This window comes from Lepidochelys kempii, chromosome 5 (genome assembly GCF_965140285.1).
Source record: "Lepidochelys kempii isolate rLepKem1 chromosome 5, rLepKem1.hap1, whole genome shotgun sequence".
Classification (NCBI taxonomy): Eukaryota; Metazoa; Chordata; order Testudines; family Cheloniidae; genus Lepidochelys; species Lepidochelys kempii.
In genome coordinates, this window is record NC_136384.1 from 104384065 (window position 1) to 104410294 (window position 26230).

Genomic DNA, 26230 nt, shown 5'->3' on the forward strand with positions numbered 1-26230 from the left:
TCCGGAGCTGCGAATGCGAGCCTCTCCTGTTGGGGCTCTGAGCCCCTCAAAAGGTCTGTCACTGACTCAAAGGAGTGGTATGGGACCGAAACCCTTGCAGGCACCTTCCCAGGCCTTCCCGGCCCGGAGAGAGTAGAGGCCTCCACCGGTGCCCTTGAGGCAGCAGGATGCGGCCAAGTCTCCCTAGGAGTGCAAGCCAGCCGCCGTGACTCCTGGGGGAGATAGCTGATGATTCTCTGATAAAAAGACTGCACTCCCCACCCAAGTGACGCAATTCCCCAAATCCACAGCCCCGATTCTCTGGGGCTCACCCCCGATCACTGGCACTGCAATTGTGGTCACCACCACTCAGGCGATTCACCTAGAGATCAACGTCCGGTCTCCATATTACTAGCACCGCTCGCCCTCCTACTGGTCGGCTTCCTGTCAAAGATCCCCATTGCTTACCACATGAGAATGATCCCCATCCAGGCTCCAGACTCCTGGGCGCCAGTACCATTCGCCCCAGTACCAACACTGCTCATCCTGCTCTGATCACCGTTTCCGACTGCAACTGTTAGCAGGCACACCCAGTCATTGTCAGCTCCTCTGTGGTCACTGGAAGGGGACTCCTCCAGCACAGAGGGCCGGTTTAGCCACTTGCCCAAGTCCCACCGGTGCGATTGGAGCCCTGACACCACATCGACTGTGACGGTGCAGCAGTGGCATCAAAGCCAGTGGCCTTATTGGGGTTCATGGTGAATGACAGTCATGGCAATGCCCCCTTCCCAGCAATCGGCTGCTGCCTCAGAGCAACAGCAGGCGGCATCAGGTGCATTAACAGCACTGGGCTCAGTGCGTGCAGATCGCTCAGAGGTTGGGATAGAGGAAGCAGTACCCAGCCCTAAATCTCCCCTCCCTAGTGGTGACTGAAGCTCCGGAACCTCCTCCGGTAACCCAGTCATCCTCGTCCTTGGACAAGGCAGTCTCCGGTCTTCCACGAGCCAGACCACCAGATGAATCAATTCTGAAGCACATAGATGAGAGGAAAGTGATCAGGAACAGTCAGCATGGATTCACCAAGGGCAAGTTGTGCCTGACAAAACTATTTGCCTTCTATGACGAGAGAAGTGGTTCTGTGGATGAAGGGAAAGCAGTGGACATGGTGTTCCTTGACTTTAGCAAAGCTTTTGACACTGTCTCCCACAGTATTCTTGTCGGCAAGTTGAAGTATGGGCTGGATGAATGCACTATAAGGTGGGTAGATAATTGGCTAGATTGTCGGGCTCAATGGGTAGTGATCAATGGCTCCATGTCTAGTTGGCAGCCAGTATCAAGTGGAGTGCCCCAAGGGTCGGTCCTGGGGCCAGTTTTGTTCAATATCTTCGTTACTGATCTGGAGGATGGTATGGATTGCACCCTCAGCAAGTTTGCAGACGACACTAAACTGGGAGGAGTGGTAGATACGCTGGAGGGTAGGGATAGGATAGAGACCTAGACAAATTGGAGGATTGGGCCAAAAGAAATCTGATGAGGTTCAACAAGGACAAGTGCAGAGTCCTGCACTTAGGACGGAAGAATCCAATGCACCGCTACAGACTAAGGACCAAATGGCTAGGCAGCAGTTCTGCAGAAAAGGACCTAGGGGTGACAGTGGACGAGAAGCTGGATATGAGTCAACAGTGTGCCCTTGTAGCCGAGAAGGGCAATGGCATTTTGGGGTGTATAAGTAGGGGCATTGCCAGTAGATTGAGGGACGTGATCGTTCCCCTCTATTCGACATTGGTGAGGCCTCATCTGGAGTACTGTGTCCAGTTTTGGGCCCCACACTACAAGAAGGATGTGGAGAAATTGGGGAGAGTCCAGCGGAGGGCAACAAAAATGATTAGGGGACTGGAACACATGACTTACGAGGAGAGGCTGAGGGAACTGGGATTGTTTAGTCTACAGAAGAGAAGAATGAGGGGGGATTTGATAGCTGCTTTCAACTACCTTGAAAGGTGGTTCCAAAGAGGATGGATCTAGACTATTCTCAGTGGTAGCGGATGACAGGACAAGGAGTAGTGGTCTCAAGTTGCAGTGTGGGAGATTTAGGTTGGATATTAGGAAAAGCTTTTTCACTAGGAGGGTGGTGAAACACTGGAATGGGTTACCTAGGGAGGTGGTGGAATCTCCTTCCTTAGAAGTTTTTAAGGTCAGGCTTGACAAAGCCCTGGCTGGGATGATTTAATTGGGAATCGGTCCTGCTTTGAGCAGGGGGTTGGACTAGATGACCTCCTGAGGTCCCTTCCAACCCTAATATTCTATGATTCTATGACTTCAGGGAGCATCAGGCTCTGCTCCAAACAGTGGCAGAAAATCTGGGCTTGGAAGTGGAGGAAATGGCAGAGCAGAGGGACTCCTCTCAGTTTCCACCCTGCCCGCGTTGCTTTGCTATCCCACGTAGGGGTCTTCAAGTTCGCCAAAGCCCTATGGCACTCCCTCTCGTCCATCCCTCCCACTTCCAACAGGACAGAGGAAAAACTGCTTGTTCTGGCCAAAGGGTAAGAGTATCTGTATACCCACCCTCCCCTGGGCTCGTTGATCGTCTCTGCTGCCAGTGAAAAAGATAAGCAACTCCATTCCTCCTGTACCCCCAAGAATAAAGAGGCCAAAAGACTGCATCTCTTTGGGAGAAAGACTTAGTTGATTGCCAACCTGCAATTCCAGGTGACAAACCACCAAGCCCTCTTGAGCAGGTACAGTTTCAACTATGCGAGTTCCTGGAGTCTTTGCCACAGGGATTAGCCCAGAAATTCAGCATCTTGGTGGAGGAGGGCACAGCGGCAGCCAGGTGTTCTCTGCAAATGGCCTGGGATGAGGTGGACTATGTGGCTTGGGCAGTCGCATCTTCCGTGGTCATGAGTAAGACTACATTTTAGTCACAGGTATTTTTAGTAAAAGTCATGGACAGGTCACAGGCACAAAACAAAAATTCAAGACCCGTGACCTGTCCATGACTTTTACTAATAATACCCCTGACCAAAACTGGGTGGGGCGCTCAGGGTGCCACAGGTACTGGGGAGGGGAGTGTAGTGGCCCAGAGGGGCATGGCGGGGGGCGCTGGGGGCTGGGCAGGCTCCTTACCCAGCTCCTGGAAAGCAGTGGCCCTAGCTCCACATGCTGCCTCCGCTCCACCCCACCCCAAGACCTGGTTCTGCAGCTCCCATTGGCTGGAAACCATGGCCAGTGGGAGCTGCAGGGGCAGTACCTGGTTGCCAGCAGAGGCAGCATGTGTGGCTAGGGGAGCTGAGGGAGAGGCGCCCTCCCAGGTAAGCCAAGGCCCTCAGGCCCCCCTGCCCCTCCCAAACTCCTGCTGCTGCTGTGGGGCTCTGAGACTGACCCAGCAGCAGCCAGTGTGACTGCCCTGGGGGCTGCCCGAGCTGCTTAGGTGGCTCCTGGGCCAGCCATGTGGGGCTGCTGCAGAAGTCATGGAAAGTCGCAGAATCTGTGACCTCCATGACAAACACGGAGCCTTAGTTATGAGGCATAGCTCCTGGCTCCAGGTAGCAGGCCTCTTGCAGGACATGCAGACTGCAAGCCAAGACCTTCCTTTTGATGGGGTGGGTCTTCTCTCGGAGCAGACTGACGCCAGATTGCATGGCGTGAAGGATACCAAGGCCACCTTTCGCTCATTGGGCATACATATGCCACAGTCTGCTTGGAAGCTCTTCCAGCTGCCCCCACCACCAAGGCCTTGGCAGCCCTGCCAGAGTTCCTCAAAAAGAAGGGACAATAGATTCAGCTGGCATCGCCCTTCTTCATTCCTCTCATCTGCGCAGCCTGAGCCTGCCAAACACCTTGGGGGTTAGAAGCGCGCATTTTAAGGGTGCACTCAAGAGCAATGCCCCAGTCATTTCCCCAGATCCTTCTTGCCTTTTCCTGGACTGTCTCCGCCCTTTCCATTTGTCTGGGTTAAGGGAAACCTCGTACCACTGGGTCCTGGATAGAGTATTCCGGGGCTATATCCTGCAATGCACGGCTGCTCCTCCCTCCCACTCCCCCTCTTCCCTGTCCCTCTTCAGGGACCCTTCTCACAAGCAACTCCTCATTCAGGAGGCTGAAAAGCTCCTGTGCCTGGGGGCGGTGGGGGAGGTTCCTTGGGGCATGCCTGGAAGAAGATTCTGTACTCCCGTTATTTCCTAATCCCAAAGGCCAAAGCAGTCCTAAGACCCATCTTGGACCTGCATTGCCTCAACAAGTTGAAGTTCTGCATAGTTTCCCTGGTTTCCATTATCCCTTTCCTGGATCTGGGAGACAGGTACGCCTCTTTCAACTTGAAGGACGCTTATTTCCATGCCTCCATATTCCTGGGGCACAGGCGCTTCCTCAGTTTCATAGTGGGAGGACACTATTTCCAGTTCATGGCACCCCCTTTTGGCCTATCTTCGTCCCCAAGGATGTTCACCAAGTGCATGGCGCCAGTGGCGGCTTACCTCAGACAGCAGAGGGTCCACCTGTTCCCGTACCTCAATGACTGGCTCATCAAGGGCAAGTGTCCAGGGCAGGTGCAAAGAAGCTTCAATCCGGTGCGTTCCACCTGCATCAACGTGAGCCTGTTGTTAAATACAGAAAAGTCTATGTTAACGCCAGTCCAACTCTAGTTTATTGGAGTGGTTCTCAACTCCACGCGGGCCAGGGCCTTCTTTCCGGAAGCGTGGCTTCAGGCCATGGTGGACTTGATCTCCCACAGAAAAAGCCACCAACTTACCACAGCCCACACATGTTTGCGACTGATGGGCCACATGACCGCGTGCATGTACGTGGTCAGCCATGCCTGGCTTCATCTGAGGCCTCTGCAAACGTGACTAGCCTTGGTTTAAATTCCCAGCAGGCACCCCCTAGGCTGAGTGCTCTTGGTGCCGAGCCATTTCCTACTGTCTTTGGACTGGTGGTGGAATTCTTGGTGGTTGGACTACTGCAAGGAGTTCCCTTCGTGACCCCATCTCCGTCGCTCACCCTGGTCTCAGACGTGTCGGATCTGGGCTGGGGAGCCCACCTGGGAAAGGTCAACCCCCAGGGCCTCTGGTTACAACATGATCTAGCCCTTCATATCAATGTCAGGGAACTTAAAGTGGTTCGCCTGGCTTGCCAGGCTTTCTTGCTCCACCTGAAAGGCAAGATGGTGCAAGTCCTGATGGATGATACTGCTGCGATGTAGTATGTCAACCCGCAGGGCGGCACCAGGTCTTCGGCCCTTTGTCAGGAAGTGCTCAGCCTCTAGGACTTGTGTGCGACATGCCATTCACCTGGTAGCTGCCCATCTGCCTGGAACCAAGAACGTTCTTGTGGATAGCTTCAGCAGGACCTTCTCATCTTGCCACGAGTGGTTGCTCCATCCAGAAGTGGTCAGTCTAATCTTCCACAGGTGGGGAACTCTCCAGGTGGACCTGTTCACATCCCGGTAGAGCAGAAAGTGCCACGTGTTCTGCTTTCTGCAGGGCAGGGACAAGGGCTCCCTGTCGGACACCTTCCTGATTCTGTTGTCAGGAGTGCTGATGTACACCTTCCCACCAGTGCCGTTAATCGACAAGGTCCTGCTAAAGGTGAAGCAAGACAAAGCAACTGTCATCCTCATAGCCACAGCGTGGCCTTGTCAACACTGGTTTGGTACGCTGCTGTGTCTGTTGGCAGCCACCCCCCTGCAGCTGCCTCTTCGGCCAGATCTGCTGTCCCAGGGCCATGTCAATCTGCTGCACCTGAGCTTGGCAGCACTGCACTTGTCAGCCTGGCTGTTGCTAAGTGGCTAAGTAGCTAAGCCTGACTAAGTGGGGATGAATGATGTCCAGCAGGAAACACTCCATCAGAGCTACCTATGTGGCAAAGTGGAGTGGGTTCACGTTTTGGGCCTTGGATTGTCACATCTGTTCAGCAGAGGCCCCGCTGCAAGACATCCTGGACTATTTGCTGCACCTTAAGCTCCAGGGCCTGTCACTGTCTTAGGTCAAGGTGCACCTGGTGGCCATTTTGGCATTCCCTTTCAAGGCTGGTCAGTCTTTGCCCATCCCATGACAGTGTGGTTCCTGGAAGGCCTGGAGTGCCTTTATCTGCATGTCAGGGATCCGGTTTCCACTTGGGACCTGAGTCTTGTGCTGTCAAGGCTCTTGGGTCCCCACTTCAAGCCCCTGGCTTCCTGTTTCTCTCCTGGAAGGTGGTCGTCTTAGTCGCTATTACTTCGGCTCGTAGGGTGTCCGAGATCAGGGCACTCACATCAGAGCCACCTTACACAATCTTCTATAAAGACAAGGTCCAGCTGAGTCTGCACCCAGCCTTTCTACCCAAGGTTGTCTCCCATACTGGTTAAGGCATATACTTGCTGGTCCTTTGTCCAAAGCCTCTCACAACAGATGCATACCATGGACGTCAGATGGGCCCTGGCCTTCTAAATAGATAGAATGAAGCCATTCCGTAAGTCTACACAGTTGTTTGTTTTTGTGGTCGCAGACAGGATGAAGAGTGGCCTGGTGTCTGCCCAGAGGATAGCATCATGGATCACAACTTGCATCTGCTGCTGTTACGAGCTGGTGAAGGTGACCCTGCCGGCGATCGTGATGGCTCACTTGTTGTTTGTTAATTGAGCAAGGTGGCACTTATGGTTGTATTTACTTTGTCAAGGAGAATTTCTGAACTGGAGAGTGCTATCAACTGAAAATTAATTCTATGCCTATTGCAAGGATAAGGTAGTCTTATGAATTTACCCAGACTTATTTACACTATTTCTTAGGTGTAGGGAATGCTGCTGCTTTTTGGCCCCCATAAGAATTACATAAAAAGAAAATGTAAATAAGCTTGGTTGTTAAAAATCACTCATTTTAAAAAGACAGTAGGGTTCAGGAGGATATCCCATTGGTTTTATTGGTTTTAACCCTGCAAACACTTACGAATGTGCTTACATTTATTCATGTGAGTAGTCCTATTGAAGTCAACCACTGAAGTGCTCAAAGTTAAGCATGTGCGTAAGTGTTATGCAATGATGTGTTTATTTTCACCTTTAAAAAGTATTTGATGGGTTAGTATTAAATTTGATAACCTTTTTTATTTCCACTTAAGGAAAACAGTAGAAAAAATAATTCTAATTGTTGTTAATTTTAAAAGTACAGGAGACTCATACCACTGCGTGGAAGGGACTCCTGTCTGGGAGCGTGACCAGCTGCCAGTGAGCCTGGTGCCCGCCCCAATGGGCAGGCTGGGGGCAGTACAGCCATGCGGAGGAGCTGCCCAGTCTTGGCGCTGGCTCCTGCGAGCAGCTGCTTTTGCCGCTGAGGTTCCTGATAGAGGCCTGCAGCTCCGCTGATATCCACTCTATATCCGCGGATATAAATTTTGTATCTGCACAGGGCTCTGATATACATTGTTGTATGAACTGTAGGTAGTTACTTTGTTAGAAATCGTATCCTGTTTCCTTTATATATTTTCAAGTACACCAGAAACCAGAGAGCACATAAGTGTTGACAGATAAGTGGTTTGACATGAGTTCTTTAGTTTGTGACTGACTGCACTGCTGATTATCCTCAGATTAATTTACTTGTTACAATGTTGAGATGAGCTATACAAGACTCTTCAGAACCCTTAGAAGAAAATAACTGTCAGTTTCACCATAGACTAAGTGCTCGCTTCTAAGGTTTCTTTAAGAAACCACCTATTTAAAAAAAAAAATCTAACATGGCTATATAGTAACACATGACTACAGCAACTTTTTAGATTGAAATTTTACCGATCATCATGCAATAAAATCATTGAATAACAAATATGTCCGTTAAAATGTTGTCAAGTTATTCACACTAAGTCATGTTGATTGTTTTTAGCTAAATAATTCAAACAGGCAAAAGTCCACTTTTTAAGGAGAACTGGCCAGAGGACTCTGGCTGTAAAGCTTGTGCAAATGTTTGAGGTCCTTCCAAATGTCCTAGGTAGCTGCTGTTCAGTATCATGTAAGCTTATATACTAGGGTCTGCAAACTGAGTATTTTGAGTTTACTGCATAATTCATTGCATTCATGTTTTTGTGGCACAAGGAGATCTTAACTGAATACTAAAGATCCTTAAATGATTACATTCTAGTGAATAAAATACAGTGTAATCTCTTAATATACAATTTGATTCTAGAATACTTTTAAAATTCTGGGCCATAGTCTAACCTCGCAGACACTTTGCCAAAGGGGTCCTTTTGGAGAAAAAAGTTTGGAAACCATTGTACTAGGCAATTTTTGTTTGTAGGTTGTCTAAAATATAGGTTAGGCTAAGGTTTTAGTTTTACCTATAACTGGAATAGCAACTAGATAGTGATTACATCTTACCTTAAACTTTACATTGCTGATGCATTATCTTTTTTTATGTTTGTTTGATCTTATTTTCCTTTTAGGTTCTTAGACTTCTTACTCAAGATTAGAATACATCCAAAAATGACTTTCAATGAATGTGGTAAAGATAAGGGTGATATTTTCTTTTTATTTTGGAAACTGTATTCCTGGATAACTGTAAAGACTGTTTAGCAGTAATAGCATGGTTTGAGCAGTCTACCAACTATTTTCATGGAATAAGTCATTCTCTGGCCAATTTACACAGTATAAAAGAGAGGCTAGTTAATATTAATAATTATTTATATTATAGTATTACCTGGGAGCCCTAGTCATGGACCAGCACCCCATTGTGTTAGGCACTGTACTACATACACAGAATAAAAAGACTGCCCTTGCCCCTAAGAGTTTACAATCTAAGTATGACAAGAAACAACTTGAGGATACAGACAAACAAGATGTAGGTGTACAAGGAAACTGTGAAACAGTATTGGTCAGTAAGCATGATAGGTAATGATCTCCAAGCACTAGCAGCCCAGCTGTTGTCAAGTGAGGGGGGACATGGTCAAAGTAAGGAGCTAGGAGAAAGATCTTTGTAGCAGCATCTTTAATGGGGCAAGATTATATTTGTCAGTCAGAGAAAAGGATGTTGCAGTAATCAGGATGCAACATGAGATCCTGAACGAGTTTTATCTGTATGAAGGGATAGGAAGTGCCTTATCTTAGAATTGTTATGCAGAAAAAATCAACAAGATTTAGTTATAGCCTGGGCATGAGGACTACAGAGAGGTCTGAATGGAAGATGAGGCCTAGGTTACAGGTCTGAGTGACAGGCTGGGTAGTGCTGTTGTCCACAGGGATTGAGACGGAAGGTAGAGAAGGAAGCCTGGGAAGGGAAGATTGAGCTCTGTTTTAGCCATGCTGGTCTTTAGTTGATGGCTAGACATCCATGAGATGTCACAGCAACGGGCTGTTTGTTATAATTATATACTATACAGGGAGACAAGCTTGGTAAAGAGCAGAAATGTTCACTCATCCTGTTAGCAATATGTCTGGTTTCCAAAAATTCTTAAAATATTCCTCGTCCATTCCATTTCTAAATTGACTTTGGATATGGAAGAATTGTAGGACCGAGCTTTTAAAAGGAGCATCAACTCAGCATTAAATTTTGAAGATGTAAATGAGACTGCTGGGTATCTAACTAGTTGACGTGCAATATCAAAGTAGTAAGATGTCTAAATGTTATAACTTGGGCCTGTGTTTAATTTTTCTCCCCAAATGGTGGCTGTTTACAAAAAACAAATAAAAAAAACTGCAAAAAAACCCACCCCTGGCTGATAATGTCTTTTAAGGTGATGATACTACGGAGAATAAAACAGAATGGTGGATTTTTGCTTATACATTTCATTCCTGAAGGATTACTCACTTCATTTTGGTCCATTCACACCCATGCCTTCTCCTGGGTTGTGGCATTTAATATAACAGAAACACTTAGTTTTCAGGCCGTATTTTGATTTACTATAGAGCAGTTGCACTTTTCATTTCAAGACAGATGAAATAATAATTAGTAAAATTAAGCTTCAGATTTCAAGCGCTTTCTGAAAGCCCTTCTGCACTTTGCAGGAATCAGGAACATTTTATTTCATCCAGACTATTTTTACATGAATGTAAAAATAAAAAAATGCATACCCTGTTTGGCTCTTGCCTATATATATATTTGAACTTTATTACAGTACAAAGTAGATTTTGTATAAATTAATAAATCATTTGTCACAGATTTGCTAATAACACATAACCAACAATGACTGATCTTTTATCTTGTATGAATTTCACACTTCTGGCCTTTGGTGTTTCTTTGCTGACCTTGAGGAAGCTCTCTGACAGTAACTATAGCAACTGCCAAAGTAATTAGTTTGTTGTAGCGAACATAGGTCTACATGTGGTTCCATTGCCAGAAGGCCTATAAATTGAAATTTCATAATAAACTGTGATCGGGAGATTTTCCTTTTTTATTGTGATCCAGTTTGTTTATATCCTTCACATGTATTTATTTGTTTAGAATAGTAGAATTTTTACTGTGTTGATTCAGCAGTTTTACTTCAAGTTATCATGCTGTAGAAGTAATTTTTTACTGGAACATGAAGTGGTTTAAAAAAAATAATTTTGGGATGTGATAATTGTGGCTAAATCTCCTGAACGACAATGAAAACCGGCAGAGTTTTTGCATTGCAGTAACTGATATCTAGCAGCAGCTAATATTTCTCTATGTAGCATGAACCTGACCTTCCACACACCAAAGATAATGGCCACAAGTGGAGTTTCTAGTCAACTTGTGTTTGGCAAGTCTCCTTGCGGCCTGAAGGTATAAATGGAGAGTGCGGAGAGTACTAGCATGTTTCTCTGTGTGACTGACCTGCTGCAGTGGATAAACTGCCATTAGCATTTCTTTTGTGTGGCCTGGGTCGCTGTCTAGGAACTCAATTCAATTTTATAATTCTATGTTCATTTTTTAACTTTTCATAAAATAAATGGCATGTACTGTATATACAGTATAGTAAATGATGAAAGGAAGCAAAATAGAAAGTGATATGGATATCAACTTGATTTTAAGCAATATGTGGAACTGAGGAATGAGAGAGTTGTTTAATGTTTGCCTTTTTTTGTTTTAAGAATATTTTGTGACAGAATTATATGAATACGCATTTTCATTGTGTACATTAATCACAAATTTCTAAGCAAGTTGACCATATAGCCCGATAACTCTTTAATCTATCGCTTTTACAGAAGTGATATCCTTTCAGGGATAACTAGCGGAGCAGAATTCTTCTACTTTGGTAGGACTAAAGCATTTAAAAAGTCTGCGTTTACCAGTGTACCGATGACAGCCATTGATTGTATTTGTTTGCAACTAATATTACGCATAATAGGACATTTTAAATACTTTTAAAATTTCCAGTAATTTAAACAGAATATTCTTTCAAAGTAAATTTATTTCAAAAATTATGCCGACGCTATCTTCAGTATGACTATATTCCAGTAATTTCTATTGCAATAATAAAAAAATAAATTGTCTGTATTTATGAATTATCCAGAAGGGACCAACCCTATCAATTCAAAGTACAGCTTTGTTTTCTGTGTTGACATTACTATTGTTCTTTGAGATGTGATGCAGGTGTATATTCCATGACTTGCCCTCTGCATTGTAGTCTGTACTTCTGCCTTTTGGTGCGAAGGAACTGAGGAGGGCTGGGGTGGTTCTACCCTTATATGGCCAGGGGGAGGGGCTGTTGTTGCAGGGCGTGAGCATCGCCCTGCATGTACTGCTAGGTAAAGCTCTTCAGCTCTAGTGTGCAGGGCATGCACACCCATGTAGAATACATGTCTGCATCACATTTAAAAGAAGAACAGTTACAAAGGTAGTTAACAGATTTTTTTTCTCCATTCCACACAGTTTATATAAACTTCCTGCCACTACTATCCTTTTGGTCACTCACCCAAACAAAGCTGAGTAGAATATTTATTAGGAGTGAACTCCACTGGCACCTACTTTCACCATTGAAGTGACTTTCCTGTGTTTGTAACTGCAGCTCTTATTACAGTGCTGTCATGAAAGTACCACAAGGAGATTTACATGCTCTCTAAAGATACAGATGGCACAAATCACTACTTTATGTGGTAATACAAGGTTCTATTCATTAGTGAGCACAGACTTGCATAGGGTGGTGTTTTCCTCCTCTCGTCTTGTTTAAAAGCTCTACAGAAGACACCTGTCTGGTGTGAGCTGCTTTTTCTTTAATATTCTCTAAATTTCTGGAGCCTGCAGAATATAATGAAGATGATATATCAATTCTTTGCAGTGATTATATTCTATCACCAGAGAACATACAGATTCTTTTAATTGGATGCTGTTTTATTAGTGATACTACTCTTTGAATGATCTCTCACTCACACTTGCCAAAGTATAAAAATTGCCCAGAATCGCCCTCATAAGCAAGAAGTAAGAGACTATTAAACCCACCAGTTAGTAAATTTGACTGCTTGTTCAAGAGCTGCACCAGGAGTAGTCTCTGAAGCACTTCTTTTGGAAGCAGTATTGCCCCATTCACTGGGCCTGGTCAGACATTATGACTGACAGATGGAGGTGGGAGATGAGAACTGGAAGTGACTTTCCTTACCCCTTCCCCTTTGCTCTGCCCTGTCCCTCTTTCACAAGACCTTTTACAAACCAAACAAGTGGCTTTGTTGTGCTATTTAGGAGCTATAGAGGAGATTTCTCAGGAACACAGGCTTGGCAAGACCAAGATAGCCCTAGAGGAAGACCTTTCCCTGGTCTCTCAGTTAAGATTCCAGATGAACTACAAAAGCAGTCTGCCACATCATCCTGGCCAGTAGAATTTACTGGGGCCCTATTTGACTTAGTCAGCATGAGCATATCTGCTAGAGGATAGAGTCAGGTTCCTTCAGTCACTCATACATGACATAAGGATGAAACTTTCCACAATGGTTTGCATGTGTCTGGGATTACTAGAAACATGTATGTATGTATATATGTGTGACATTGCTTGCCAGACTTTGCCTGTGGTGATTATGATGCTGGCTAATGACAGTGTATTCCTCCATCTAAATATCATATGAACAGATTTGTGTCTCTCCTGTTCCAAGACCTGTGAGAACTTATGTGGTGGCTGCAACCCTTTAATGTGAGGAAGGGTCTTTTTCAAGCTCCTTCCTCGTAATGACACCTGTTTATTGGTGCTTCAGGAAAAAGTTGGGTTGACCACCTGAATCGCCTCCAAATACAAGGGTTTATGAGTCTCTGGACAACCTGAGGTTACACATTAACATCCTAGAGCAGAAGACCATCAGGTTAGCCTGTATAACATTCCTGCTTGTTTTGTGGAACGCTGTAGTGCAGATTCTGCTGGACAATATGCCAGGAATGCACTATATCAAATAATGGGGGATGCCATCAAGTTATGGAAATATCACTGCTGACACAGGGTGATACCACCGGCTCTTCATTCACCAGGGATCAGGAAAGACCTTGCTGACTTCTAGAGCAGAAAAATGGTAACTAACCATGAGTGGTTGCTGTGGAAATCCATATCAGATACAGTATTCTAACAATGGGGGACCCCATCCATAAATTTGTTTGCCATGGTAGAGAATGCCAAATGCAAGGCTGTCTGCTCCAGGGGAGGCATGAGCCTACAATCTCTGCCAGATGCTTTACTTCTTTGGTGATCTCGAGTCCTCCTATGCCTTTCCACCAGTCCCCCTCACCTGCAGAATAATATCCAAGATTAGACAGGACAAAGCTACTGTTACCATGTGGCTGGATACCTATCATAGGTCTATCACCCACACACCTTCCCTTTTGCTCAGACAACAGTGACTCGGAACCAGGGTCAGATACTGCATCCAGATCTGCAGTCACTGTACCCGATGGCCTGGATGCTATCTGGATGAGCATCGCTGACAGGGAGTGCTCCCAACAGGTGCAAGAGACCACTGAATGCATCCGATGAAATGAGCTGTAGCTCACGAAAGCTTATGCTCAAATAAATTTGTTAGTCTCTAAGGTGCCACAAGTCCTCCTTTTCTTTTTGTGGATATAGACTAACACGGCTGCTACTCTGAAACCTGTCCTTATACCGGGCAGGAAGGCTTCTGGTAGAAATGCCAATTCTTCAGAATGGAAAATGTTTTTCGTATGGGCAGCCCAAAATAATGTGAATCCAGTTAAAGCCCAGATTTAAACATTCTGGCCTGTGTTTTGCTCCTGAAAGAGGGTACTGCAGGACTGGCATTTAGCTCTCTCTAAGTTCACCTGACAGCAGGTGATCACATTCAGATTTCTTACATGCTACAGAATCAAGTTTGATGAAGGGCCTTTTTCATGCCTGCTTCCCACTTAGAGATCTGACTCCCACCTGGCACTTTTATTTGATTCTTCTGTGGTTTATTGAGTCTGCCTGCGAACAATTGCAGTGTTGTTTATACCACCTTACTATAATTCCAGCATGGAATCATAGAATATCAGGGTTGGAAAGGACCTCAGGAGGTCATCTAGTCTAACCCCTTGCTCAAAGCAGGACCAATCCCCAATTTTTGCCCCAGATCCCTAAATGGCCCCTTCAAGGATTGAACTCACAACCCTGGGTTTAGCAGGCCAATGCTCAAACCACTGAGCTATCCCTCCCCCCAGAGAATCAGCAAGCCTATATGCAACTGTACATGTAATTTCACAGGGACAAAGTGGCGATGAGACTGCAATCCAAGTTCATTCCCAAGGGAGTCTTGGAATTCCATCTACATCAGTCTTCATGTTACCAGTAGTCTTCCCCAAGAGAAATACTTCACACTTTAGCCATCTCCAGAGGTATAATTTATATCCTTGACAAGGATCTCTTCCTCTCTCTTTTTGGCCATGTCGAATGTATCAAAAATCCAAGCAACTTCTTCCTCGAGGGAGGATGGGCTCCACCTAAACCAAAATGGAATCAGATTGCTGGCATGTAAAATTAAAAAGGGTGTAGAGGAGTTTTTAAACTAAGGGCTGGGGCAAAGCTGACAGGTGAAAGATCACATGCGTCAGACAGAGACATTCCCTTGGGATGATCTATTAACAGGATTCTCTGTATCCTGGTAAAGAGGAAATGATAGAAATTGATAAAATACAGGAAGAAACTGAAGAGACACAGTCAAATAAGAGTCCCATTCAGTTACCTCACATGAAGGTAGACATTAAAAAATTAAATTTTATGGGTGCATGTATACGAATGCTAGAAGTCTAAATATTAAGATGGGTGAACTTGGGTGCCTGGTATTAAATGAGGATATTGATATAATAGGCATCAAAGAAACTAGTGCTGTTCAACATATTCGTTAATTATCTGGAAAAAGGGATAAACAGTGAGGTGGCAAAGTCTGGAGATTATACAAGATTACTCAGGATAGTTAAATCCAAAGAAGACTGTGAAGAGTTACAAAGGGATCTCACAGAACTGGGTGACTGGGCGACAGAATGGCAGATGAAATGCAGTGTTGATGAATGCAAAGTAATGCATGTTGACAAACATATAATCCCAACTATACAAACAAAATTGAGGGCTGTTACCACTCAAGAGAGAGATCTTGGAGTCATCCTGGATAATTCTCAGAAAACATCAGCTCAGTGTGCAGTCAAAAAAGCTAACAGAATATTAGGAACCATTAGGAAGTATAATGAGTAAGGATAAGATTAGGTCATGGATTCTGTGACTTTCAGAGACCTCTGTGACATTTTCTGCTTAGCTGTCAGCCATCGAAGGCCCGAAGTGCACAGCTGCTGGGGCTGCAGTGGGGACTCCTGGAGCTCCCAGCTGCGGCAGCAGGTGCTGGACATCGCACCCCTTCATTCCCCCAGTGGGGTTGGGGCTCTCATCCCTCCTTTCCCACTTGCACTTAAGTCATCTCCCTTTCAGGCCTCCCCCTCTACCCCTAGTTATTTTTACTAAAAGTCACAGACATGTCTTGGGTTTCCATGAATTTTTGTTTATTGCCCACAGCCTGCCCATGACTTTTACTAAAAATAACTGACAAAATCTATGGTATGCCCACATCGTGAATACTGCATATAGTTCTAGTGCCGCCATCTCAAAAAGATATATTAAAAATATAAAAGGTACAGAGAAGGGCAACAAAAATGATTAATGGTATTGAATATCTTCTGTATAAGGAGAAAGTGAAAATAGTGGGACTATTCAGTTTAGAAAAGAGATAACTAAGGATAGAGGTGTGTAAAATCATGAACGGTGTGGAGAAAGCAAATAAGGAATTTATTTACCCCTTTACATAACATGAGAACCAGGAGTCACCCATGAAATTAATAGGCAGCAGATTTAAAACAAATAGGGAAGTATTTCTTCACACAACACACTGTCAACCTCTGGAACTTGTTGCCCCGGGATGTTGTGGAGATCAAAACTATTTGGATTCAAAAAGAATTAGGTAAATTCATGGAGAATAGGTCCATCAGTGGCTATTAGCCAAGATGGACATGGATGTAACCCCATGGTCTTGGTGGCCCTAGGCCTCTGACTGCTGGATGCTGGGACGGATCGTTTGATGATTGCCCTGTTCTATTAATTCCCTTTGAAGGATCTGACAATGGCTGCTGTCAGAAGATCAGATACTGGGCTAGATGGACCATTGGTCTGACCCAGTATGGCCATTCTTACGTTCTAATAGAAGGTTAATGTTTACTGGACTATTTGGACCTCTTCTCCTTTCTCCCATCACCTAGGAACCCTGCTGTCCTATTAATAACAGTTTTCATACAGATACATTCACTGTTGTAGACCTTATTTGTGGCTTATGCTCATTCCACCACAATAGAGGCAGGTTTCCTTCCCTCCCCCCCAAACCTAACCTCAGTCTGAGAAATCTGGGCTTCGTTTTCGTTCGTGCAAATACTGGAGGTAGGTCAAACGCTTCCATGAAACCTCTGGGGCTTGGGTCAAAGCACTTTCACCTTCGGGCCAGAGGTTCTGCCTCTGGTAGTGCAATTAGAGCACTAACTTAGCGCTATCAACTCATCCATTGTAGTCCTAGCTTTACCTTCTACCTGAAGGATCATCTCTTTCCCTGTGCTATATTACCACAACTATAGTCGGCAGGGGCACCTGAGCTGGATCCCACTCATTATAAAAGAGGTTCTCTGTCAGGGCTGTGAAACTTTCTCTCCTCTTGGTCTGAAATTTAGTGACCTTAATTGGGATGCTGCAAAAGAGTGTGTGTGTGTGTGTGTGTGAGAGAGAGAAAAGAGTTGCGGTGTGTGTGTGTGTGAGAGAGAGAGTACCTGCTGAAATGATTACATAAATGCTACTAGGATTTTATTGTATCACTAATGACTTACTAGGGCACCTAGATCCTTGGGAAAGCTTCTCTTATTTTAAATCTAAATACATAAAAATGTTTAAAAAAATTGGGGGGCAGCAATGAGGGAATCAGCTTCCAGGTCGTTATTTCTTTTCCAAATGAAGCTACCCACTGAGCTGCTTCTCTCTGATTGTTGTACTGCATTATGATGATGAGTAAATGGACTAAATTGCATGTTAAAAGGTGTTCCATGTGCATGGAGACCTTCTAAGGAGCCACAAAATTGGAGCTCTGCTACAATTACAGGTGAGACGACATATATGCGCATTTAACTTATGCAGATCCAACTATACGCGCTCGGCAAAAAAAAAAACAAAAAAAAAACAAGATACCTGTAAATAGTGCGGGTGATTCCACCCACCATTCCACTCAATGAGTGTATGCCCTGGAGTGAGCGTGAGATGGACAACATGAATCTGCTGTTCCCTCAGTCGGACTCAGTTCCCACATGCCTCTCATAGTGTGATCATCTCGCCGCACAGACTGTGATTCTAGTGTTTAAAGATACGTATTTTTCGTACAACATGGTCCCTAAGCGCAAGCCAACTACTTCATCTGGTGCTCAGCTGAAGAAACAGCGATCTGTTCTAACGCTGGAGGAAAAACTGGCTGTGTTGGACTTATTGGGAGATGGTATGTCGGTCTCCAACATGGTGTGTAAATATGGCCACAACGAATCTAGCATCCATGCCATCAAGATTCGAGAGAGAGAAATTCGTCAAGACGTGGCATTAAGTGCTCCAATAACTGCTAAGGTGATGAACCAGGTGCGTGATAAGACTTTAGTGAAGACTGAAAAGGCATTAAACTTATGGCTGGAAGACATGAACCGTAAACATGTGCCTATCAATGGCAACACGTTGCGAGAAAAGGCTCTTAGTCTCTAAGTGCTGTTCAAACCTCCCGCCAAAGAGGGATAGGCTTCTGATGAGAAGGAATTCAAAGCCAGCCAAGGTCAGCTTAACAGTTTTAGGAACTGCTTCAACCTTAAAAACGTGTAGACTACTGGGGAAGCTGCATCTGCCAATGAAGAGGCAGCAAAAGCCTACCCCGAACAATTAAAGAAAATCATAGAAGAAAAGGGCTATCTTCTGGAACAAGTTTTTAATGCTGATGAGACTGGAAAAAAATGCCCAACTGCACTTACATTTTGAAATCAGAAAGACAAGCCCGTGGCTTCAAAGCAGCTAAAGACAGTGTGACTGTGTTGTTTTGTGGCAATGCGGTGGGGCATTTAATAAAGCCGGGCTTGCTCTACAAGGCTGCAAATCCCCATGCCCTAAAAGGCAAGAACAAAAATCTCCTGCCTGCGTTCTGGCAATCAAATAAAAAGTCTTGGGTGACAGCAGCATTATTTCTGGATTGGTTCCACAAGTGTTTCATTCCGGAGGTCAGGCGGTACCTCGAAGAGGAAAGGACTTGACTTTAAAGTATTGCTGATCATAGACAATGCTCCTGGCCACCCTGCGGCACTCTAGTTTGTGCATAACGACGTTGAAGTAGTCTTTCTCCCCCCCCCCCCCCCAATACCACCTCCATCCTGCAACCTCTTGACCAAGGCATGATTCGCTGTTTCAAGGCCACGTACACAAGGCTTACGTTCTCACAGATACGTAGCGTTATGGATGCCGATCCCAGTCTTAATGTGATGGAGTGTTGGAAGTCCTTCAACATTGCCAATTGCATCACTTATATTAAACAGACAATGGATGCAGTCAAGCCTGAAACAGTCAATGCATGTTGGCGAAACCTATGGAAAGAATGTGTGATTTTAGGGGTTTCCCGACCATTTTTAAGGGTTTCCCGACCATTGACAAAGAAGTGAGAGGCATTGTTCAGGTGGCCAGGCAAGTGGGTGGTGATGGCTTTGTCGACATCCTTGAGGAAGAAATTGAAGAATTAATTGAGAGCCATAGAGAAACATTGACTAACGAAGAATTAGAGGAACTGATAAAATAGTCTACAGAAGCCAAAGATGATAACGAAGAACAGGAAGAGCCAGCAAGTTGGAATCAGAAAATTTATGAAGAAGTGTTCCAAGCAACAAAATACTTGAATGATTTAATTTCCGAATACTGTCCCCCCTATGGAACGAAGCCTCAAAAAATCACACGTAGTATTATGGACGACTTGAGACCTTATCAAGAAATGTTTAAGCAGCTCAAGAGACAACAGTGACAGTTGCCGATCACCATGTTTTTCAAGGAAAAACAACCAGCAGCAGATGAGCTTACACAATCAACTTCTTGAGCTGAACCAGAGCCAACCACTTCGTCTACCACTTGCTCTTCGTCACCCAAGCTCTCCGTCACCTCTGTCTCCTGGATCGACATCAAGCCCTGATGGCCCCCTGTATTTACCCCCTGTAATTAAAAATAGGGTACTGTAAAATTATATTTTGCATATGTACTCTTTATTAGATACTGTACATTACTGTATACATATTACTGTACAGGGTTGTATACACAAAACCATGTACAGTATACTGTAATTTATGGGCAATTTAAGGGATTTTAAAGGGTAATTTTGAGTATACGCGATTTTCGCCTTACGCGCTGACTTTAGAACCTAATCCCCGTGTAAGATGCGACTTCCACTGTACCTTTGCTGTGGCACTTTCAGCCTGGTTCATTAGAACCCTACAAAACCCCCTTTTAATCCTAGACTGGAAGCCTCTCCTTGTTTCCTCATAGCAATTACTTTCAGGCAGGAGAGTTTTTGAACTAGGAGTTTTTTCAATTAAAAAACCCATTTTCAATTCTTCCTTGAAAAGATGGTACTTAATCCATTTCCTGATCTTGTAGAAAACCAAAAATGAACAGAATTCAAATTAAATCCATCTGTTTCATTCCTCTTTTTTTCCCCCTACACTTAAGCATCAGTAAGAAAAGCAATGTCACACTTTTGGCATGAAATGGGTTTTAAAATCTGTCTATGCCAGTGATGAAAGTCCGCTACTATTGTTTGTTTTTCATAGGAGGTCTCAAACCATGTTTCAGTGCCTCAGTCTTCAGTCTCTATTTGGGTCAGATTGAATGTATACCAGACATGCAAAATAGCCACTGAGATGCCTCCTGGAAGCATTAAAGTTACTCTGCAAAAGGTTCTTCAGAGTTTTGGACAGAGAACCATAAAACTTTATACTTTGACACTTGCAGTGCGGCTTCTTGAAATTTGCAATTCCTTTCCTAAACACGATCATAATGATTTTTTTCTCCTTCATTGAGCTTTTGGTATTTTGGGCTTCATTCAAGCTAAACCATGCGATCAAATACAATTGAAATTCATAAAATTATATGAGTACATACATTGTCCATTGCTATGAATCCCTCTAGAAAAATGTCATGTTGTATTTGTTTCTTTTGCTCCACAGGAAGTAGAAACAGTAAGAGAGAATTCCTATAGGTAATGTCTAGCCAGTGTATGAGAGAGAAAATTTAGTTTCCTTTCATGGAAAGGACCTTCCCATGTCTGGATAGACTCTCCTTACACACATCACAATGTTCTTGATTAAAAGGTGTTGTTCTTTTAATTCTGATAATCCTGTCTACTGTGTTGTTAAAATTTTCTAACAGGTTGTTTATGTAGTTTCATTTTGGATGCCCTCTTCTGGGGTCAGAATATGGTGCTGCAGCAGTCCAACAGAGGGAGTTTAAATTATGATGGGGATAGGGAGCACAGATTTCCTCCACAGTGATGGAATGAGCAGGTCTAATATAAAGTCATGTCCAGATCAGTGGATGCCCTCAATAATGAGAAATAAAAATTACAATTAGGAAACTAATTTCCCTTCTTGGGTATAACAGCTTGATCCTATAGCCACTTAATAGCTGTAGCCCGCTGAAGTCAATGGGACTTGCTAAGTAGTAAGTACTTGCAGGATTTGGCTCTAAATTGGTAATACTGTGAACAATTCCTAATTTAGTTTTATATTGTAAAATTGAAAGTGGCAAGAGATCCACAAATAGCAGCTGAAAAGACAACTTGGCACAGTGAAGGACTAAAGTTTTCTGTCAGTCACCCGTCGCAGTTAAAATCAGTTGGGAAAGCGGGAGGAAAATTAAGTGGAGTAGGGGGTATGAGATTAAAATCTTTATCTTTACTCATTAATGGCCTCCATCACCCATTTAATATGAATGTTTTGTTCTTTGAAGTACTAGCTGTGTACCATTGGGAGTTTGTGCACTGTGACATCTGTCAAAAAAAGTCCCTCTGTGGTCAAGGGTGTAAGAATACGTACTATAATATGTACTAGAATATTGTATCTGTTCTTGCTGGATTTGGGGCCTTAGTTTTCTGAAACGTTTAGAAATCCAAGAAAGTCAGCGTTAAAGTGAAACTTAAAAGAAACCTGAACATTTAGACACTGAAAATGTTTGAAAGGATTTTTGTACAATGAGAATTTAAACTATTTACCATATTATTTTTTCTTTCTGTTTAAGTTCAGTAGTGCATATTATAACACAGTTATAAGTCACTATTCATTGTCATTGCTAACAGTATAATTCTATTATATCATTGCCAATAAGAATTCTTTTAGGTTTGCTATAATGTATAGTGCCTCTTGAGTGTTTTGCATTTTGTCTGGTCTGCCATTGCTAGCTTTTGATTTTGTCTGGTCTGCTGTTGCTAACTTTGGATAACAAAACAGTATTTTAATGTTTGAGAAACAACTTAAAAAAATACTTACAATGAATGAACTATCAGTTGGTGCCTTTGATATTTGCACTAGCTGATCTGCAATATGATGATACTCTTTAGCTTGTTATTTAATTTACCTTGTGCTGATGTAAATTATTTATTGTTTTGGCTTTGTTAAAAGTTATATCGTTATGTTGAATTTTTATTGTCAGTTTAGACCAAATTATTCAGTGCTGCATGTAATGGTTGTGACGGCTTAAAATGAGCAATAAGTAAATACAGCTACAGTCCAAAATTCTATGGATTTTAAAAATTAAAACTGGCACTGATTATTAGCTATAGCTCTTCCTCAAGGTTTATCAATTACAGCAACAGGAATCAAAGAAACAAAGTTAAATATACTTTTCTTTTTGCCCCCCCTCCAGAGGCCCAGAAGACATAATAAATGATTGCAAAATCCTTTTTATAGAAGAAATGTACAAGATTGAAAAGCCCGGAGCTTATCCACTGACATTTGGTGATGGAGATTTCAAAAGTATGCTTATTTCATTATATGTTTGAGAATGGTATTCAAACATGTGAATATGTAATTTTAAAAATCATAGTTGATAAGAATGATACAACAATGCAGATTCAATAATTTTAATGAAAGTGTGTTTTATATGTTGTCAATAATATAGTAATTATTAGACAGCCCTTTGACTCTGTTGCCACTTTTTTGATGATTCATGCATTATATGGAACTACTTAGAAATGGATATTTGATGTAATATATCTGCATATTAAATCATCAGTTCAAAATGTTACAAGCAGAGAAATAGGGAACAACCACTGATAGCCCTTAGATGATTCCTAGTGGACCGGTATCCAAATCACAAAAACTACCATCACAATTGACATCTTTGTTTATATTCTGAGCAGAGGCCAAGGATTGAATGGGCCTATTGTGTGAGCTACAGTTCAGCCCTGACATTCTCTAAGGGTGAAAGAACATTAGCAGGTAGTCTGAGGAAGCTTACATGGGCACTGCTTGTGTTGTACTTATTCTGTGAATAAACAGAGGACTTCAGTCTCCAGGGCCATCACTTGGCTACCTGTAATCTTCCTGGCACTAAATTCCCCTTACCAGAAAAGACACTGGCTTCTTATCTCAAAGCTTGAAACAAAGTTTCACCCAAAATCAAAATTTCTACCCAAATGAAAAAGGTATTGATAAAATGGTGTTTCTAATGGAAATGCGAATGAGAGGCAGAGGACATCATCATTAGTGGATGCTGCTGAATTATGTTTGTCAGAGTTGTGACAAAAAGCAGCCACATTTTGGGGTCCTTTGCACAGCTGTTCTTTAATGCAAGAGACAATGTGCCCACTGTTTCTTTGTCCCTTTCACAGTACACTACAGTGTTAGATATCACTGTTTTTAAAAAAGCAAATTTCCTTTCCTACTCTTAACTTTTATAAATGAAAGGATTTAAAATAATTTATGTTTTACTTCTTATGCTACGGGTGTTCTCATTTTTCTCAAGATTGGCAAATGAAAATACAGTCACTTTCACTTTTGTTCATAGTTAATTTCTAGTCAGTTTCATTTTAACATTTTTATGCAACAGAAAATATTTAAAAAAATATTTTCGTTGTGAACTGACAATTTGAGGAACAATTTTATGGTGCCCCCAAAACTGCACATGTAAAATTAAGTTATATTTGCTTTGCATTTGTTCACCTAATTATTTGTTTTACGAGTATAGTTGCAGGTTTTGTAGAACAGTTTTGAGGCCATGGGAAATGTGACACACATTTAACTCAGTGACATTATATCTACTGCTGTGCAGTGAAATAAATTAACATTAGTGTATCTGCTGAATTAATTCTTAATTTATCACAGTCTTTAGCATATATAATCATCAGATGAGCTTATAATCCTTTTGCGCAATACAAATTGCTAATCGGGATGCCAACTTTATATTCTTCTCCCACAGCCACTTCCGTACTTTTTTTCATGCTGCCCCCCATGCGTTCGTTCCTCTCAACACCATCTCAGAACAAAGTTCGTCAAGCTCTTCTATAAAGCTATAGTGCTAAACATATGAAAATGATTAATAACTTAAAAATGTTAACCACCAAGACTCCAATGCTAGCTTCCCATGTGGCCCATATAACACTCTTGTCATCCTAAATTCAAACAGTCCCTCTTGTTCCTCTGTTCTTTATATTGTAAGTTTTTCTGGACAGGGAATCTCTCTCTTTGTTCTGTGAATCACCATGCACATCTATTGAGCTATATAAATAAGTAATAATAAAGTATACTTCCTCCATACGTAACCCTCTAGCTTCCACCTGCACTTGAACATTTCCAGTTAAACATGTATAGCTAAATGCTGTTTGATGCTTGCACCCATATGTATGCTCAGAAGAGCCATGACTTTAGGTAACCTAATAGGCAGCAGATTCAGGCCCCAAAATCCAGAAAGGGGCTATCCCACATGTGTTCCATGAAATGAATTAAATTTGATGTTCTGGAGACAGTGTCAAGGAATGTATTCCTTATGTGTTACTATATATACATCCAGACCAGCCACAGTCCCTATCCTTTCCAAAAGTGATAATGTAGAGAGCAGAAATATTCTTCTCAAGCTGCACAGTTAATTCTACTTTTGATGGAAAACCAAAGAATGCCAGAATTTTTCCATTTAATAGATTCTTATTAAATTTTCCCTGACACATTTATTAAGTATCAAAATAAAAATTCTGTGCTGAAAAAAGTCTTGTGCATGAAAGTCCTATAATAGAAATCTGAAACTTACCTACCAAAAAAGAGGAATAAAACTGTTAATAATAGGAGGATTCACACTGTCTCAAACATTTCCACAAAATCCTAAAAAACAGATATTGTCAGACGGCCCTTCTAGGGCCAGGATGGCTGATCAGGGAGAGTCCACCCCTTTGAGACTAGATAAAATTATGGACTGGCTAAAAGTTTTGGTCATGATGTCCATTCTCTTGGAATTTGTATCACAAGATATAACTGAGATCAAACATATTACTAGTACACATCAAGCTAATTTGCAAAGCTTGGCATCAAGACTATGGGGAAGCTGCTAATATACTCTCCTTGCTAGAAGACACGGGGAGTACCATGAATATAATCTTAAAGCAACAGGAAATGGCTATTAAAACACTGTAGGAGAAGGTTAATGATCTGGAAGGAAGATCGAGGAGAAACAATCTGAGAATGGTGGGTCTTCCAGAGGAGATGGAAAAAGGGAGGCCTCTGGAATTTTTATCCACCATACTGCTAGGGCTTTTGTGTCTTCCCCCGGATCAGAATGTAGATATTGAGAGAGCCCACACCTCTCTTGCACCAAAACCCCCTCCAAATGCGAAGGCCCAGGCCTTAACTGTAAGATGTTTAAAATGTAGTATTAAGGAACTCATTCTTTAAAAAGCCCATGAACTCAAAAATCTAACGTGGAAAGGAAAAGCTGATGATTTTTCCATATTACACCAAAAATGTGGTGTGAAAGACTACTAAATTCAATAGATCAAGAACCTTAGACAAAAGGTTGGGTTAGACTACTTTCCTTCCTTCCCTAATAGTTTGAAAGTTAAAAGGGAGGGTAAGATGCTTAGCTTTTTAATAGCAGAGAAAGTTGAAAAGTGTCCGATCTCACTACTGCAGAAGACCCCCACAGAAGGTAGAGATGGGATACAGTAAATTTGCTTTAAGGTATTCAGTCACTGTGGTGTTGGAATTTAGCTCTTAAGTTTGGCAACACTGTAAGAAGTTAGCACATCTGCTTTACTTGCATTTACCCTACACCACTGCCCCCTTCATAATTCTCATGTACCGGAATCACATCCATATTTGGGATCCTGACACCAAGCAAATCACTTAACTGGACCTGGAGACTTTTTGCACTCTTGAAATGGCAAAGTTCAACAGAGAAGTGTGACTTTGTTTTCTGTCGGAGGCACTATCAGTCCTGATACCTTCTCTAGCACCTTCAGCTTAGCCCTCTTTTTCATCTTCTTCCCCATCCCCTCCATCAATTATTTTACTTTGTTTCATCCCCATTTAGTTTCCCAGATTTTGAGTTTATAGTAAACCTGGAAATACTCAATCCATTTGCCCTAAATATACACTTATAAGACATACCACATCTAAACAATGTAATGAAGATTTCAGTTTAATGATGTATCCTTTCAGTCCCCCAGCTGTGTGGAGTTCGCCCCAGCACTACAGTGCAAGGACACCAAAATGAGATTTGCCCTCTTAGTGGAGAAGCACATGGCGATCGCTGTGTGGAAGCTGGTGACTCCAGACTGCTACCCATTGGTCGCAAATCAGTTTGG

At 42.8% G+C, this 26230-nt stretch overlaps 1 protein-coding gene across 5 annotated transcripts in view; it reads left to right on the top strand.

Moving 5' to 3' along the window:
* Positions 1–26230, top strand: part of UHRF2 (ubiquitin like with PHD and ring finger domains 2) — a 171904-nt gene that overhangs the window by 72682 nt on the left and 72992 nt on the right. For all 5 annotated transcript variants that reach the window (XR_012159104.2, XM_073345307.2, XM_073345304.2 and 2 more), the window contains exon 5: positions 22303–22412. Coding sequence is in view for 4 of the 5 variants with exons in the window: in XM_073345307.2 (XP_073201408.1) it covers positions 22303–22412 (110 nt within the window). In the remaining variant the exon portion in view is untranslated. The remainder of the gene's footprint in view (positions 1–22302; positions 22413–26230) is intronic.